General features: G+C 33.1%; 1 protein-coding gene across 4 annotated transcripts in view; it reads left to right on the top strand.

Moving 5' to 3' along the window:
• Nucleotides 1–18,771, top strand: part of LOC114326671 (transcription factor hamlet-like) — a 638,926-nt gene that overhangs the window by 591,712 nt on the left and 28,443 nt on the right. For all 4 annotated transcript variants that reach the window (XM_028275076.2, XM_028275074.2, XM_028275075.2 and 1 more), the window contains one exon: nt 4,191–4,290. In XM_028275076.2, coding sequence (XP_028130877.2) covers nt 4,191–4,290 — 100 coding nt within the window. The remainder of the gene's footprint in view (nt 1–4,190; nt 4,291–18,771) is intronic.

Raw genomic sequence — 18,771 nt, 5'->3', positions numbered from 1 at the left:
TCTATAATGTTTATTTTAATAAGTTACAGGGGCGAAAAAAAGAGAACATTTATTGTGATTTTTGATTTCAAATATCTCATTTCAAAGGAACATTTTGGTTAGTCTAAGGGACTTTCGGCCCTCGATAATAGTGTAATTTTTCATATGGCGTTTAAATTTTTCAAAAAAACTTATTACTTTTCTCAGAATTCGAAAAAAATGAATGCATTTACAACACATGCATTGGGGCGAAATTTTGCGCATACGCCCTTAAGCCATTTACCTAACACTATCATGTAATTAACGAATACAACTGTTCACCATATTATCATTTTTTTCACAATTTTCTTCACTGAAATATTGTTGTTTTCATATTCTCAGTAGCTTAATAAGTACTTGATAACTTTTAATCCTTTTATTCAAAATTTACTACTTATAGCTTTTGATTCAAATTTTGATTCATATTTTTTTTATAGTGTTTCGTCTATAGATTCTATATTATTATACTATATTCTATAGATTCTATATTCTTCTACAGATTTTTCTTATTACTTTATTTCCTGACTTACCTTTAGCTTTTTTTCTTAACCCCCTTAATACAATTGTTTTTATTATTACACAAATTTATTTTCAGTAAAAATGATTGTTATTTTTAAAGTAAAAACTTTTATTCCCAGGTCTGAGAAACAAACTCTTATACAGATTGAGTCTGTATTTAATAATTTAATATCTCAGATTTGGAATAAATTTAATATCTCAGACCCGTCGATTAGTATTTCAAATTGTCCTTTTTGACATACATTAATAAAGTATACAGGGTGTCCCAATTTAGAGATATGACATCATCGTTGATTTTCTTAAATAGCAACACTGTCATTTTGATAGCTATTTTGATAAGGTGTCTAAAGTTATACATAACTGCAAAATATCAAAAATTTTTTCTCTACCATTTACCAGATAAAAAAATAACAAAGTTATATCTGTAATTTGGAATAAATTCAATAATTCAAATACTAATTGTTTTTTTGAAAAATTCTCAGATTCATCGATTATCATTTTAAATTGTAATTTCTGACAAACAATAAAAATGTATACAGTGTGTCCCAATTTAGAGATATGACGTCATCGTTGATTTTCTTAAATAGCAACACTGTCATTTTGATAGCTATATTGATAGGGTGGGTAAAGTTATACATATCTGCAAATTTTCAAACTTTTATTCCCTACCATTTACAAGATAATAAAAAATAACAAAGTTATGAAAAACAAGTAATCAAATAATAATTGAATTTAATTATCTCAATTAAGCAAATGCTCATAATGTTGCCCTCAATTATTCTCAAATAGTCAATGGGCAACGTTATGAGCATTTCCTTAATTGAAATAATTATATTCAATTATTATTTGATTACCTACTTGTTTTTCATAACTTTGTTATTTTTTATTATTTTGTAAATGGTAGGGAATAAAAATTTGAAATTTTGCTGTTATGTATAACTTTACACAACCTATCAAAGTAGCTATCAAAATGACAGTGTTGTCATTTAAGAACATCAACGATGACGTCATAACTCTAAATTGGGACATCCTATATACATTATTATTGTATGTCAGAAATGACAATTTTAAATACTAATCGAAGGGTCTGAGCATCTTTCAAAAAAACGATTAGTATTTGAGATATTGAATTTATTCCAAATTACAGACTCACTTTGTATATGTATAGCGAAACAATTTATTTCAATTTGATACCAGCATGAAATATGTTAATTATTGAAATTATTGAAATAGTTAACTTATTTATTTATTGACATCTTTCATTTTTCATTAATTATTAATTTAAAATTATTAATTAAGTTTAAATTATTAAATTGTTAACTTCTTCTTCTTAAAGTGTCCTCTGCTCATTGGAAGTTGGCTACTACAATTGCCAATTCTTGTCTCTCTTCAGCTATTCTTATTAACTGTTCAAAATTTAACCCTGTGTATTGTTGTATGTTTCTTAGCTACGATAGTCTCTTCCTTCCCAGTCCTCTCTTTCCCTTGATCTTTCCTTTCACTATTAGTTGGGCATATTGGTACTTATTGTTTCTCAGTGTGTGGCCTAGGTATGATGTTTTTCTAACTTTAACTCTGTTGACAAGTTCTCGTTTTTTACCTATTTTATTCAGCACTGCTTCGTTTGAGGTATGCTATATCCATGAAATTTTGAGGATTATCCGGTAGATTTACATTTCAAAGTCCTCCATTTTATTTACGGTTGCTGTTTTAAGGGTCCACGTTTCAACTTCATAGAGAAGAGTCTACCCGACGTAGCATTTTGACAAACGTATTCGAATTTCGAGTTTTATTCGAGAATTACATAACAGTCTTTTAATTTTTTCGAAAGATTTTTTGGCCTGTTCTATTCTCGATCTTATTTCTAGATCATGATATAGGCTGCTATTGATCCAACAGCCCAAGTACTTGAATTCTTCTGAAATGTGACCGTTTATTGTGCACAATTATAATAAATTGTTAACTAAATATTCTTCTTCTACGGCACTACAGCCCAAATTGAGTTTTGGCCGCCTTTATTTTTTGCCTCCACCCTTGCTTGTCTGTGGCTGCTCTTCTCCATACACGGACTCCTAAAAGGGCTTATGCGTCGCTGTTTACTGTGTCTTCCCAGCGCTTTTTTGGCTTTCCAACCGGTCTCTTTCCCTGTTGTGACCCATCAAACATGTTTGGATTCCCAAACACGTTGTGAACATCAACATCGTTGATTAATTCGTTGAACATCAACATCGTTGAACATCAACATCAACATAAAAATCTGTGGCTAACGGACCCGTATCCAAGCCATTTTTTCACACACACACACACACAACATCGTGTTCCCATGTTAAGACCCATGCTTAAGTTTGACTGTAAATATTTGATCCAGTGTCGATCTTCCCCGTCGGAAGCCCGTCTGATACTCTCCAATAATATTTGCTGCTAGTGGTTGGAGCCGCTGGTTTATAATATACGTGAGGACTTTTTCTGTACATAGTAGAGAGATTCCACGGTAGTTTTTGCACTGGAGTTTGTCTCCTTTTTTATAGATCGGGCATACTATACTTTTCTTCCAGTCGTCGGGTATTTTCTCTTCTTGCCATATGTATTTGATGAGTGCGTGGATGTGACTTGCTAGGTGGTCACCACCTACCTTATACAGTTCTGCTGGTATTTCGTCAACTCCCGGAGCTTTATTGTTTTTCTGGGCCTTAATAGCTTCGAGAACTTCCTCTATAGTTGGAGCTTCTACTCCATTATCTACTTCATTCTCTTCTACGTAGTTCATACCCATTTCATCTTCCATGTCTACTTGTGTTCCAAGTAGTGTCTGAAAATAATGCTTCCAGGTTTCTGTGACTTTCTGTTGGTCACTGATTATTTGCCCACTGTCATCTTTACATAGACTTGTTTGATGTTTATAGCCACTTCTTATCCTTTTTAGGTATTCGTATGCTCCTCTAATTTTCATAGGCTCTCTTTTCTTTCTACATATCTTGTCTGCTTTTCGCCTTGCGACTTCAAATAATGTTCGTCTTTCCCGTGTTCTTCTTGTTATGCACATTTTGTGTGCTTCATTTTTTTCCTCTATTGCTTGTCTGCACTCGTCATCAAACCATGCTCCTCTTCTCTCATTTTTCTTGTTTCTCAGGGTGGGTTAACTAAATATGGCAATATAGAAATAAATAAGTTCTGTTCTGGTCTGCCAGTACAAGACGCACGGAACCGTGGAAAGTGGAGAAAAATGGGAGAGACCTATGTCCGTCAGTGAACAGAAGAGGTTGCAGGATGACTTTCTCGTTTCAAACAAGAGGTGTAGCACCATCATGCTCTATGCATGGTATGGTGATATAAGTTTTCCCTAAGTTTTCCTAGAGAGCTCCGCCTTTGAAAATAATAAAAAAATAAAAAAAGATAAAATGTTTAAACAATTTTTGGTAATTTCAAAAACATAGATCAATGTTTGCACAGAAAAATAAGTATCTTATCCTATAAACCAATATAACTGAAATCGTACAAAAATAATTTATATACATGTTAATAATCTGGCCCACAATCACTCAATCAGAATTTTATTTGTAATTGTTGGTTTGTAGACAACTTTTAAAATCCTGTAAATATACATATTTCTTAAATACTTATTTTAAATGTTAGATGATTATTTATTTTTTTAGCTTCCCAACATAGTGGTACTATAGACGAAGGGGAAGAGGAGGAAGATATTAACGTAGTGCGATGTTATGCTTGCGACGAGATCTACAATGACGTTGAAAAGTAAGTTTATCTATTTTTTTGTTTTCTATTATTAACAAGTTACTTTGTTTTGTTTCTTTTTGATCAGAAATCTAGGTGTGATTTTTTAAATTTTGTATGACTTTTTTACCAAGATCTTATTTACCGATTTTACCATCATGACTACTCATTATTTTAGCTTTGTCATTTTATCTTCGTTTTAATTCGTTCCATTCGTTTCACGTGAAACCTGTTTTCCTCTTTTTACATTCTCTGCAATTGCCTTTCTTTTTTCAACCGCTACCCTTATGTCTATTTTGCCATTCTTCTTCTTTGAGATACAGTCTTTTCAAGACATCTTCTAATTCATCCTTCCAAAATTTTCGTGGTCTCCCAGTCCTTTTTTTTGTCTTTGGGATTCATTCCGAAATTTTTGCTACCCGTGTAGCTTGATCTCATCGTACGTGTCCATAGCAAATCAAGCCTTTTTCTTTTATATAGTGTATTATCTTCAGTTTTATTATCTTCTTACTATTCCAGTACCATAAGTGTTTTGAATCCTAAATCTCTAATATGCTCGAGTCCTTTTTCTCTACAGCCGCTCCTCATTAAATAAATTTTGGTCGCTGTAATTTTGTTCTTGTTTCATTTGTTCATTGCTCAGTTCGATACCATTAGGCCCGGCGCAAATTGAACCTAAGCGAGACACAACCTGCACCGGCTAACTTCGTAGACAGTTTTGCGCATCCTACTATCAGTACATTCGTTGGCAGGTCTCGCTTGGGAACGTTTGTCATCGGCGTACAGTTTTCTTGGGCCGTGGAACGCGTGACTCACCGCCAGATGTTTATTTTTACTTGTTTTTGTTTGCGAGATGGACTTATCTGAAAAGAATACGGATGGTAAACTAAGTACAATTTATTATGATAAATAAAAATATTAGCATAGTCAACACCCCGTCTGAAAACTGCATTGTCTTTGTCATTAAATTCTGATAGCTTTTGATAGACTAAATAAGCGGCGATACGAAATTAATAATCAAAGTTATGCCTTTACAAAAACACATTATTAGAAAAATAAGGTGAAAAAGTATTTATGTTACTTAAAACCGTGATCGATAAAAATATCGTATTACCCTCAAATTCAACTTGTCGGCATATTACATTTTTGTTTATTACATATTACATTTTTATGCTTAAAAATTAAAAACGAAATATGCAGATAGTGTTATTTTTTATGACCGATCAGTAGCGGAGCTTATGACCTGCAGTAATTGTAAATGAGTGCAGTAATATGAGTTATGACCGAGCAGTAGGGGAGATATTATTTTAAATATGTAGGTATTATGTGGAGAAATAAAATACTCAGTGTAAGATACCTTTTTATGCACCCGCTTATAATCAAATTCGATGTTTTCGAAAGTCATACCGCTACGACTACTAGGGACGTGTAAGATATTTTTAAAACGTTACTAGTTACAAGTACGGAAATACCGATTTTAAGTTGCCTACTCAATTCAGTACAAGGATCAGATACATCAGTATTTTGTAATCATTATTTGTACTCAGTACCACTGAGAACCGGTATCAAAAGTAACCGTTATATGTCCGCACTGATTTTGACCGTATCTATTCGCCACGGGTTGGGGTTGGGTTGTGTTCAATATGCGGCACACTAGAAAAATAAATGCACGGGTCACCCGTCCCGCCGGTGCAGGTTGTGTCTCGCTTAGGTTCAATTTGCGCCGGGCCTTAGACTGGCTACAGTGTTACAAATCCCTTTTTTAGTGTAGGTTATCTATCTATACAGGGTGTTTGGTAAAGAATGGGCCATAGCGTAACCTTAGATTCCTGAGCTTAAAATAGGTCGATTTAAGCTAACTTACCTTAGTACGAAAGTTGATAATAACCGAAATACAGGGCGTCAAAGTTAAACTTTTATTTTATTTTTTCTTGAATATTTCCTGACAGGCATGGGATAACAACAAGAAATTTGGTAAGCGGTGTTTTTTTGGGATAAGTAATCTAAATTCGCTAACAAAAATGATGTATTACCCAGAGGGCGCCACATACGTCTTTCAGCGCTCATTTAATACGTTAAATTTTTTTCCCACATTCTACATACTTTTTGAAGCAAAACTTTTATTCTCATAATATTTTTACTTAAAAAAGGTATATTACATTCATCTCGCTAAACTCAGCTCTTTTCGAGATAAACGCATTTTAAATCTGCGGTACAACATAAATATAATAATTTTTTGCATAATATCATTGTAGTTACATCCGAAAAATAAACTTGAAACTATAATAATTGTGCCAGTTCTCATATTTATGTCATTACATCGCAAATTCCATTTGAAGAAATACATTTTTGTGGTTTTAATTTATTTTTCGGGTGTAACTACAATGATAACATGCAAAAAATTACATTGCCACGTAGATTTATAATGGGTTTATCTCGAAAACGGTTATGTTTAGCGAGATGAATAAATTATACATTTTTTAAGTAAAAATATTAAAAGAATAAAGTATGTAAGTGAGGTTCAGTCAACCTATTTTTGACCCCAGAATTTGTGGTATCATTTATGACCAATCTTTTCGGGACACTCTGTATATTGGACCCGCAGGATTTTTCATAGTACATCTTGATTATTTTTTTTTTCATGTGTATGCCAAATTTTATCAATAAACATACTATGTTACACAAAGTGTACAGTATAGCTGTAATTCAAATAAATAATTCATACCGTTCCCTTGTATGGCTTTTAATTAGTCATTACATTTTTTATCCATCAGAATATCAAAGTTTTTTTACCGTTCGTGACTGTCATTTGTGGTTTTATTATGTGGCGAAAGGATTCTTTCCTACGCTATTATTTACAGATGACCAAGCCGTAAACAGATAAATCATTGCAATCGTTAAAAAAAAAAACAAAAGACTGGACTTTAAAATATGTAGCTAATAAATGTTTGTAAATTCGTTTTTGGTGGGTTTCTAAAACTACTTAAGAATATCAAGTCTTAGGTCTGTTTACCCTTTGTTTATTTCTTGATCCTCACCTTTTTAAAACGTTTTTATATGGCTTGGTTGTTGTCACGGTCTCCGCAAATTTTGTAATCCATTTTAAAAATAGTTCTAGGCTACCTAGGTAAATGAAATTTTCAGAAAAGCTTAGACTTAGAACTAGCTAACAATGCAACATTTAACTGCTATTATACAGGGTGATTGATTAGTGGGGTAAAGCTCCGTATGTCCTTTATGGTAATGGATAGCGATAAAAGTTAATACCTAACAAAAATTGTAGCCAACTTTGAACGTCACATTACAAAATTAGTTAGAATGTTACAGGGTATTCGATAACATAGTGACAGATCAAAATTATGTTTTTTTTTAAATGGTATTTGATTTTATATTCAAAATCTTCCTAACTTCCCCATTACAAAAATATAAAGGTTTAGTATGTTATACAAGGTATTTACAAAGTTATAACCAATTTTATATGAAAATCGTAACAAGTTTAACTCCATGTATAAATAAAAATAAGCGCAACGGCAATGGTTTAATAATGCCATATTTTTTTATTTATTGTCAAAACTTTCATAAATAATCGATATTGCTAATTTTCTTTATATTGAATACAGGGTGAGTCAAAACGCAAGTACCGGGTGTCCCAATAGAAATGGCTCTCGGCCATATCTCAGGAACCGTTTATAGTACAGCTTTGGGAAACAAAATTTATAACAAAAGTTACCTCGAGAAAAGCCTGGAAATTATTTTCATATTTGTAAGTCCACCGCTAGAGGGCGTAATTGAATGTCAAAAATTTAAAAATCAAAATTTTACAAAATTTATATAATGAAAGGGCACTGAAAATCCAATCATAGTATTCTTCGCAAAATTCTGTGAATATTTGATTTCACAAGTGTAACTCTACCTTTGCAAATAAGAGGTGGGGGTGAGTGGGAACCTTGTTATGAAAAAAGGCTGTAAGTCCGGTTCTGCTTAATCGATTTTTGCAAACTTGGTCTCGTTGAAAACACATCTTTTTCGTTAATGTAAGATTTATGATTACGAAACAGCCTAATAAGTAATATGCCAGCTAGGGGGCGCTATTTTATGTTTTTCAGAAATCTAGTTTTCTTTGGAAAATATTAAATACAAGTATGCACTTTTAACCCTGTATTACAAAATTAGACCAAATTATCAACAGAATATCGAAAACCGCATGTCGATACCTTTTTTGTATCTCGAGATATCTTAAGAAACGTGTTAATTTTTAAACATAACTGATGATGTCTCCTGTAAACGAAGTTACGGAAATCAAAGTGGAAACAAGTAGTGTGCTGTGGAAAAAATTAAAGCGTGACACTTGCGGAATGCCGATAGAAGTGAATACTTATTATAGATTCGATTATATTCGTTTGATTCGATTAGATTCCATTCGATTAGATTTAATTTTATTTAATATATATTATATCAATAATTTAATATAAATATATAATATATACCTAATTTAATACATAATATTATATACTAGTGATTTTACCCGTTAAAATTAGGATTAATAAGATATAAAAATACATAAAGCTTTAAATTATTATTTTTCTTAATAATGTAACCGATATTTTTTAATTTAAAAATTTAATTACTGATGAAGTATAGTAAATATTTCGTGTAAATTTTAATCGTAAATAATGCATTGAAGAGTTCATTTATTTTTAGATACTCTCATTAAAGGGGAGGCCTTTATAAAAAAGTGACTTTTTTAAATTTGTTGATTACATTATTCCTTTCAACCTACTTATCCTCAAATTGTATTTTTAAACATCCTATTCATTTTATATAATAATAATTATATTCACTATCCAATTTGAAGTAAAACTTCTTTTGAAAGTTTGTTAAGTCTAAAATTAATGGGTAAAATCACTAGTACAGTTTGTCAAACGTAGCAAAAAGTTTAAAAATTTCGGCGATTGTAAGATTTTCAAACTCTTTCCTACGATTGACAAACCATATATTATATTATGTATTAAATTGGGTATATTTTAAATATATTAAATTATACGCATAATTATAATAAATAAAATTAAATCCAATCAAATGGAATCGAATTGAATCGAACCGAATATAATTGAATCTATGAGAAATATTCACTTCTGTCTGCACTCCGCAAGTGTCCCGCTCTAATTTGTTTCCATAGCACACTACCTGTTATCACTTTGATTTCCTTAACTTCGTTTACCGGTGACATTATCAGTTTGTTTACAATTTATACGTTTCTTAAGATATCTCGAGATAGAAAAAAGGTATCCACATGCAGTTTTCGATATTCTGTTGATAATTTGGTCTAATTTTGTAATTTAGGGTTAAAAGTGCATACTTGTGTTTAATATTTTCCAAAGAAAACTAGATTTCTGAAAAACATAAAATAGCGCTCCCTAGCTGGCATATTACTTACTAGGCTGTTTCGTAATTATAACTCTTACATTAATGAAAAAGATCTGTTTTTAACGAGACCAAGTTTGCAAAAATCGATTAAGCAGAACCGGACTTACAGCCATTTTTCCTAGCAAGGTTCCCACTCACCCCCACCTCTTATTTGCAAAGGTAGAGTTACACTTGTGAAATCAAATATTCGCAGAATTTTGCGAAGAATACGACGATCGAATTTTCAGTGCCCTTTCATTATGTAAATTTTGTAAAATTTTGATTTTTAAATTTTTTATATTCAATTACGCCCTCTAGCGGTGGACTTACAAATATGAAAATAATTTCCAGACTTTTCTCGAGGCAACTTTTGTTATAAAATTTTTTTTCCCAAAGCTGTACTATAAACGGTTCCTGAGATATGGCCGAGAGCCATTCTTATTGGGACACCCGGTACATTATTTTCTCAGTTATTTTAAATGAAACACCCTGTATTTTTTATCACTATCAAAAAGTACCATTACATTACTTTAATTTTTGTATAACATTCCCTATGTCTAAATTTATTAGTTTTCGAGATATTTTCATTTTTCAGAGCAAATTATTAATTACGGGTCTTAATCTATCCAAATTTTAGGCAAGCCATGACTGAATTGTCTAAAACTGACAATTTACGATTACTGATTATCAATCTGTAACCAAAGTTGGTTACAATTTTTGTTATTAACTTTTATTGCTATCTATTACTATAACGGATCTACGGAGCTTTACCCCACTAATAAATCACCCTGTATGGATAAATCGATTTTTTTTATTTCAAAATATTTTAAAAGTGTGACTAATGGCAACACGGCTGTTGCGTATCTTTTTTTAATTATTTTAATAAATAATTAAAAGTTGATATAAATTCCCATTTTATAAGTTAATTATAACAATATGTTACAGTTCAAGTTGATTCTCAGTTCAACTAGTTGGAGTCAACTCCAACTGAAACGAGCAGTAAAAGTTGATTTCAAAAATTAAAATCAACTTTTACTAGTTGGAGTTGACTCTTCCTGGATCGATTCAGTAAATGTTGATTATACGAGACTCGCAAGTGCATTTTTGATGAGTGTGCGTTTCTTTGTTTTGACCGTTTCAACTACTTATTAGTATAGCCTCTAACGTCGCCCCCGTTAGGTAAATTATTCTGATTCGATTTTTTGCACAAACTTACTCAAAGAAATACATCCGTATAACAATCCTTATAACAAATACACAGGGTGTCACGCGGTACCGCGGTCGAAAACTTGTTTAACCAATTTTTGTTAACCAAATTCACAAAAATAATTTTTATCTACTCTATTTCATATTATGTAAAGCAGCGGTTCTCAATCTGTGGTACATGTACCACTGGTGGTACATATCATTATTTGCGGTCCTGCCAAAAACAAACCATTTTCATTTCCAATAATGACACGAGCCGTCTCACCGTGCCTCGGAGAGCACGTTAAGCCGTCGGTCCCCTTGGGCTAGTGTACATCGACACTAGTTACTAGAAACAGGGTTAAAGATGTAATTGGCGCCGGAACTGTCCGAAAGGCAAAAATGCCATACGATATTATATATTATGAAAGTCAGAAACTAAAAAAATGAAAAATTAAAGCTACCTCTATAAGATCCTGAAGAAATTTTTGTCATTATTTCATTAATAAGATATTATTTATAATTATCAACAATGAGCGTAAGCGTGTATTGAGGCGGCCGTCAATGCGAATGCGAGTGAGATTCACCATTGGACGGCCGGAATGGTGTATCTCTTTAGCACTCACCATTGACGGCCGCCTAATACGCACTTAGCGCTCATTGTTAACAATTAAAGATAAATATTAGTAATAAAATACAGTCCTCTCTCTCTCTATAACGATATGCAAGGGACCGGGAATTTTCATCGTTATAAGGAGAGATTGTTATACAGAGAGAGAGAGAGAAGAAAATCGTTATTGTAATAGTAATCATACTGTACTAAATAACTTGTGTTAATTTTCTCTATTGCCCGAGTTATCGATAACTTTTCTTTAACCGAGAGTACTCTACGCTTTTAAGAAAACATCCTGACTGTTCACAGACCGAGATACAACCGAAATTGAAACTTAGAAATCGTCAATAGTCAATAGAGGACAACATCTGTGTGAAAACAGTTAAGGCACACCGCCCGGACGATAAAAGCGTGTATTACTCAACTTTCTGCATATCGGATTGAAATTTTAACCACCAAATTTTTGCTAAATTGGAGCCACAAAGTGAATCACTCACTAATCACTTTTTATCAAGTTACACCTAGCAAGAGCTTTTTCGGTTATTCCCTGTGTTTCAATTAAGTGTTATCTTTAATTGGTAAAATTCTTACGGTTTAGTTATCTTAGTTATTGCCAAACGCAAATGGTTATCAGTTGTTTCTTGAAAAGTGAGGTCATCGAATATTGAAAAGTTATCGTTATAAAGAGAGAACGATATCGGTATAGAGAAAGAATTAATTGTCCTTATGACGAACCAAACAATGTTTAGTATTTTGATCGTTATAGAGGAATTATCGTTATATAGGGAATCGTTATAAAGAGAGACTACTGTAGTGACAAAAATTTCTGCTGGATCTTGTAGAGGGGGCTATAAACTTTGATTTGGTCACTTTCTGACTTTCATAATAATTAATAATGGATTTTAACCGAGTTATTAAGCCTTGAAAGTAGCTATTTTCGCATTTTTCAAATTTTAAATCGCGTATAACGCGACAACAATCAATTTTAGGGAAAAATCACAAAATACCTTTTTTTGCTCAGACTAACCCAAATGATCTAAAAAAAATTGTTCGAAGTGAAAAAATTATTTTTGTGAATTTGTCTAAAAAAAATGTTTAAACAATTTATCGATCAAGTAGTGCCTGGCACCCAGTAGATTGTTATAAGGACCTCTTTGTGAGTAAGTTTGTGCAAAAAATTCGAATCGGAGTAATTTACCTAACGGGGGCGACGATACAGCCTAGACTAATTTGAACATATTCAGTAACATGTAATTTCTAGAATCGGCTGTTTGTGTGAACCAGAATCAACTTTTACTAAATGGCATTGGGAAGAGTATACTTTTCCTAGTTGGAGTCTACTTTTACTAGTAAATATTGAATATAAATCTTCATTTTATATTTATAATCAACTTTTACTGAAACCAGCCGTTAGAGTTGACTCCAACTAGTTGGAGTCAACTCCAACTGGATAATCAACTTGAACTGTAAAATATATACAATTTTAAACAACCGTGGTATTAAAACAAATACTTTTTTATACTAGTGTAATTTTTGGTAATTAAGAAAATTTTGTAATTAAAAAAAGAAAGATCAAAATATATTCAGCAGATCCCGAGATATAGAAAATGATTGTAGTTTTAAGTTGCATTTTTTAGTTTTTGAACTCGTGCATTTGTCGGCTCCCAGCTCCCCCTTCACTTACCACGACTAGTCACCAACTGAACAACATTTTTAAAAATTCGTGTAAAATACCAGTTTTTCGAATATGTAAAATGATTTTTCTACGGACAATATTTTTAAAGTTGTTCTAAATGTTTATCAACTACAAAATTTCAAAAATATGGCATTAGTATTTTTGACTATATAATAATTTGTTTACCTTTTTTTAATACATTTTGATAGTATCACTGTTCTACTTTCATTTGACATACGCAGAATTGCCTTATCTTCATTATTTTCTGTCTTATGTTATTGTAAAATAAAGGTCTCTGGGATAAACAAATAGAATAACTATTATATATATAATATATAACTATTATAAATAAACTAATTAATGGATCGGTCTCAAATTTTGAGGGTTTGTTAAGTACCCCAATACACAACCTTGGGTGAAACACTAAAAGTCTAAAGTAGTTTTAGTAAAACTTTTTTTAACAAATTATCTTTTTAACATTCAAAAATCGACATTTTGAAGGTTTTTCAATGTTCCAAAAAATTAAATTTTGTAGTTTTATGTCAACTGTTTAGCTTTTGAATGGGGTGCAAAAAATCGAAAAAATCGCGATTTTTGCACTAAATTGGTAATACTTAAAAAACGGACGTGAACTCTAGGCAGGAAACAGGTAGGTTTTCTTCCCATAGGTCTATAATAACTAAAAAAGTAGTCAGCTACCTGGATCTTTGAGTGTCCCGAATATGGTCTATTTCTAGCTTATTACCCTGAACTATAATACCCCTCGGTTCTTCTTCATTCTTTTTATGACCGACTCGGTCAGTTCACGGGATTTTAAAATTTCTCCGATATAGCCATATCTCAAATGCTTCCAATTCTCTGCACATATATTCGTTCAGTGTCCACAAAAGGTTGTTATGCATTGCTAGAAGATGGATTATGTACTAAAAAAATGGGAATGTATAGGGGATTGGGATAGAACTTTAGGAAATTGAAAAAGAAGCCTAAAAATACTAAATATAAAAATATCATAGCTCTAACAGGGGCTAAGAAATATTAAAAGACAATATAAAAACCATGGCTTCCAAGAACTTGGATATTTGCCTCCATCTTTCCAGCCCATTTCTTTTACTTTCCAATCTCTTACGCCTATTTCTGACAAGTTTTACTTTACTCCTTCCAACCATTTCTTCTTCTTCCAACTATTTCTTTCATGAGCGTCATCTTATTTTTCCCCATTTCCCGCTCCTTCAGTGTTGTTTTAACATTTCGGTTCTCTTATATTCGTATAATGTGACCAAGTCATCTAGCTCTTTGACCTAGTATTTATGCCAATTTCTGACAAGTTTTACTTTAGTGCTTCCAAACATTTCTTCTTTTTCCAACTATTTCTTTCATAAGCGTCCTCTTATTTTTCCCCATTTCTCGCTCCTTCAGTATTGTTTTAGCATTTCAGTTCTCTTACATTCGTATAATGTGACCAAGTCATCTAGCTCTTTGATCTAGTATTTTTGCCATGGCTATTAATTTTTTAGCTTCTTCTTAAGGTTCCATCTTCTTTCGAAGGTTAGATATCAACATGGCAATTCTCATTTTACTTACAGCAGTTCTATGTAGTTGGTTAGAGCTCAGACGAAAGCATTCCCTTATATTTCGTAACCACGAGGTTCGTCTTCTTCCTAAATCTTGTAAAGTAAGGGAAAAACCCTTACTGTATAATATAATATGTATCGAAAAAATGTATGACTCACGTATAGTTTACTTCCAAAGTCCGAGTTGGAAGAAGAGATAAATAGCCCACAGAGGGATTAAATTGAGCATTATAGTATTGTCATTTATCATAGTAAGATTAAGATCGTTACTATGCTAGTGAGCCGTCCTGCGAGAAGGGTGTCCTAAAGGACTACCCCGCGAAACAACATCTTAGTAACCTTATGTTGATGGATGTTGTAAATCATATATAAAGTTAGAAGTTAGAGCCAGTGTTTCGTGTCACTGCAACGTATCATGGCAATCTACCAACTTAACAATCTCTTTTAAAAGTTTTTTATACATCCCCATTATTTCTTTATTTGTGCGTCTTTTCCAAATATTTTTTGCCGTCTGTATTCCTCAGATGATTTTTCTGAACACATTTCTTTCCCAGATCTCTACTTTATTTTCATTCTGCTAAATCATAATCCATATTTCGCTGGTATATATCACTTTGGGTCTGATTACTGTCATGTAGATTCACAGTTTAGCTGTTCATGACACATTTTTTGCTTTCCTCGTGTTCGTTATGGCTACTGCTAAGTAATCAAATTCTGCCAGTTTTTCAAAACACTATCTGACATCATGTATTACGTGTCCTCTCATTTCCATATATTGCGTTTTTGTTTGATTTATTGTTAGTCCTTAAAGTAGGATTGGATCAAGGTTCTGTGCTTAGTCCGTATTTATTCTCATTAGTTTTGGATCAGATAACAGCGAAAATACAGGGTAAAATTCCATGGTGTTTAATGTATGCTGATGATGTCGTGTTAGTAGGAAATAGTGAAAGAGACTTAGAACAAAAACTGGAACAGTGGAGACAAGCTCTGGAGGAAAAAGGTTTAAACTTAGTAGGACAAAAACAGAGTATTTGGAATGTTCATTTAAAGATGGAGCTACTACAAATAAAATGGTATCTTTGGATGGTGAAATGATTGTAAAAAGCAATAGTTTTAAGTACCTAGGATCGGTATTACAGAGTAATGGAGAAATAGATGGAGATGCATGCAGTAGAATTAGGGCTGGATGGATGAAGTGGAAAGAAGCGAGTGGTGTGTTGTGTGACAGAAAAATTCCAATGAAGCTGAAGGGAAAATTCTATAAAACAGCCATAAGACCAGCTATGACGTACGGAACTGAATGTTGGGCAGTGAAAAAGAAAGAGGAACAGCGAATGCATGTGGCGGAAATGAGAATGCTTAGATGGATGAGTGGAGTGACAAAGAAGGATAAAATTAGAAATGAGTATATTAGGGGAAGTCTAGGTGTGGCACCAATTGATGCCAAAATGAGAGAGCATAGGTTAAAATGGTTTGGTCATGTTCAACGTCGAGACGTTAACCACCCAATACGGAGAATAGCTGAAGTGCAGATTCCTGGAAGGAGTAGGAGAGGAAGACCAAAGAAGACCTGGGGGAGACGATAAGGCAGGACATGTTGGTAAAGGGGATTAACATTGATATGGCCCAAGATAGAATTGTGTGGAGAAATTCAATTAGGGAAGCCGACCCCGCATAGGGATAAGGCAAAGAGAATGATGATTGTTAGTCCTTATCTTTTCTTCGCTAAATTTGTTGATTAGTCCAAACCGTCAAAGATGAAATTGTTTCTCTCTGCTCCAAGTACCACAATAGACTACAGGTTCACCCAAACATATTGGTCACCAATCTCCTGGCACCCCTACAGAACAGAAGACTAAAAAGAACAGACACTCTTGACCTCAACACTAACTAGTTATTCCCACTTATTAATATTGTACTATTCAAATTATTTCAATTAATTTATTAATAACTTTACTAATTCAATCATTATTGTACTCTTTTAGGTATTCACCACTGGGTGAATACTGACTGTGTTACACTCTTAAAACTTATCATCATCATCATCCAGCCTCAAAAGTCCACTGCTGAACATAGGCCTCCTCCCCTCGTTTCCAACCCCATCTATCCTGCGCCGCCCTCATCCAGTTTTTATTTACCTTTCTTAAGTCGTCAGTCCATCTTGTAGGCGGTCGACCGACGCTTCTCTTGTCTTCTCTTGGCCTCCATTCCAATAACCTCTTCGTCCATCGCCCATCTGTCATTCTGGCTACGTGTCCTGCCCATCTCCACTTCAACCTGGCTATCCTCTCGATGACGTCAGTCACCTTTGTTCTTCTCCTGATTTCTTCGTTTCTGATTTTGTCTCGCAGAGTTATTCCTAACATTGACCGCTCCATTCTTCTCTGCGTGACTCTTAGTTTGGTAGCCGAGGCTTTAGTTAAGGTAAGTGTTTCTGATCCGTACGTCAAGACTGGGAGGACGCACTGATCGAATACCTTTCTCTTTAGACATGTGGGTAACTCACTTTTAAAAGTTTCTCTCAGTTTTCCAAATGCTGCCCACCCAAGACCGATTCTTCTCTTCAGCTCATGAGTCTGGTTATCCCTGCCAATCGTAATTTCATGTCCCAGGTATTTATATCTATCTACGAGTTCTATTTCCTTCCCACCAATACTGATGTTCTGGTTGGGTACCAAATTTGTCATTAGTTTTGTTTTTGAGATGTTTATATTTAAACCAACATTTTCTGTAGCTACAACGAGTTCTTGTACCATCTCTCTTGCCATACCTAGATCCTCAGCTACTATGACTATATCATCGGCGAAACGTAAGTTGTTTAGGTATTCTCCATCTATTTTTATTCCCTTTGTCATCCAATCCAAACTCTTGAAAGCATGTTCTAAGACCGTATTAAAAAGTTTAGGTGACATTGGGTCTCCTTGTCTAACCCCCCGTTCTATTTTTATGCGATTACTGTTAGTATGTAATTTGACAGTGGTTGTTGCCTGTAAGTATATTTTGTGTAATAATTTTGTATACCTATAATCTAGCCTGCATTCTTTAAGCGCCTGTAATATTTTGCTAAGTTCAACTGTATCAAAGGCTTTATGAAAATCGATAAAAACTAGAACTAGGGGTTTATTGTATTCCACTACTTTCTCTATCAGGGTTTTTATACTTTGTAGATGGTCATTTGTTCCGTAATTTTTTCGGAATCCTGCCTGTTCTCTTGGTTGATAAGTCTCTAACTTTCTTTCCATTCTCTTAACTATTATTCGCGTAAATAACTTATATAAATGGCTGAGGAGGCTAATCGGTCTGTAATTCTCTAAATTGGCTTTGTCTCCTGCTTTGTGTAATAGAATCATAGTAGAGTTGTTCCAGTCTGTTGGAATATTGGCGTTGTGAAGGCAGATATTGAAAAGTTGTTTAATTTTTTCAAGTAGTATATTTCCTCCAATTTTTAGTGCTTCTGATACTATTCCATCTTCACCTGGGGTTCGATTATTTTTCATTTTCTTCAGAGCCTCTTTGATTTCTGATTTTGTTATATCGGGCATTAAATCCGATCCTTGATTTAATACTCCAGTTTTTACTGTAATTGGAGGTTGCGCATTGTCATCTTTTTTTCTTGATTTGTATAACTCTGTGTAGAAGTCTTCGACTATTGTTAATATTTCATCTCTGTTTGTAGTTTCTTTTCCAGTTCTGTTTCTTAGTTTGTTGATTTCTATTTTTCCTTTTTGTACGCTTACGTTCTTCAAAACTTTCATGTTCTTATTTTGCTCTATTGCTTGTTTTGTTTTTTCTACATTGTAGTTTCTTATGTCTTTTCTTATTGACTTTGTGATAGTCTTATTTATTTGATTTAGCGCTTCTTAAAACTTATATGTATTGTTTATTATTTTTTATAAAATAGATTGCAATAAAATGGATGTCAAAAAAATTGTTGATAGGGGATCCTCTTGTTTTAAACTTCTATTTTTATAGTGAACTTCCTTGAAAAACATTCTTCCATTGTTAGCCAATTTCTCGTGTTTCCCAGTGGAATTCTCTTTAGCTTTTCTGGT

The sequence above is a fragment of the Diabrotica virgifera genome, chromosome 1 (genome assembly GCF_917563875.1).
Source record: "Diabrotica virgifera virgifera chromosome 1, PGI_DIABVI_V3a".
Taxonomy (NCBI): Eukaryota; Metazoa; Arthropoda; class Insecta; order Coleoptera; family Chrysomelidae; genus Diabrotica; species Diabrotica virgifera.
The sequence above is the reverse complement of the archived record's forward strand: the minus strand, read 5'-3'. Positions and strand labels throughout refer to the sequence as shown.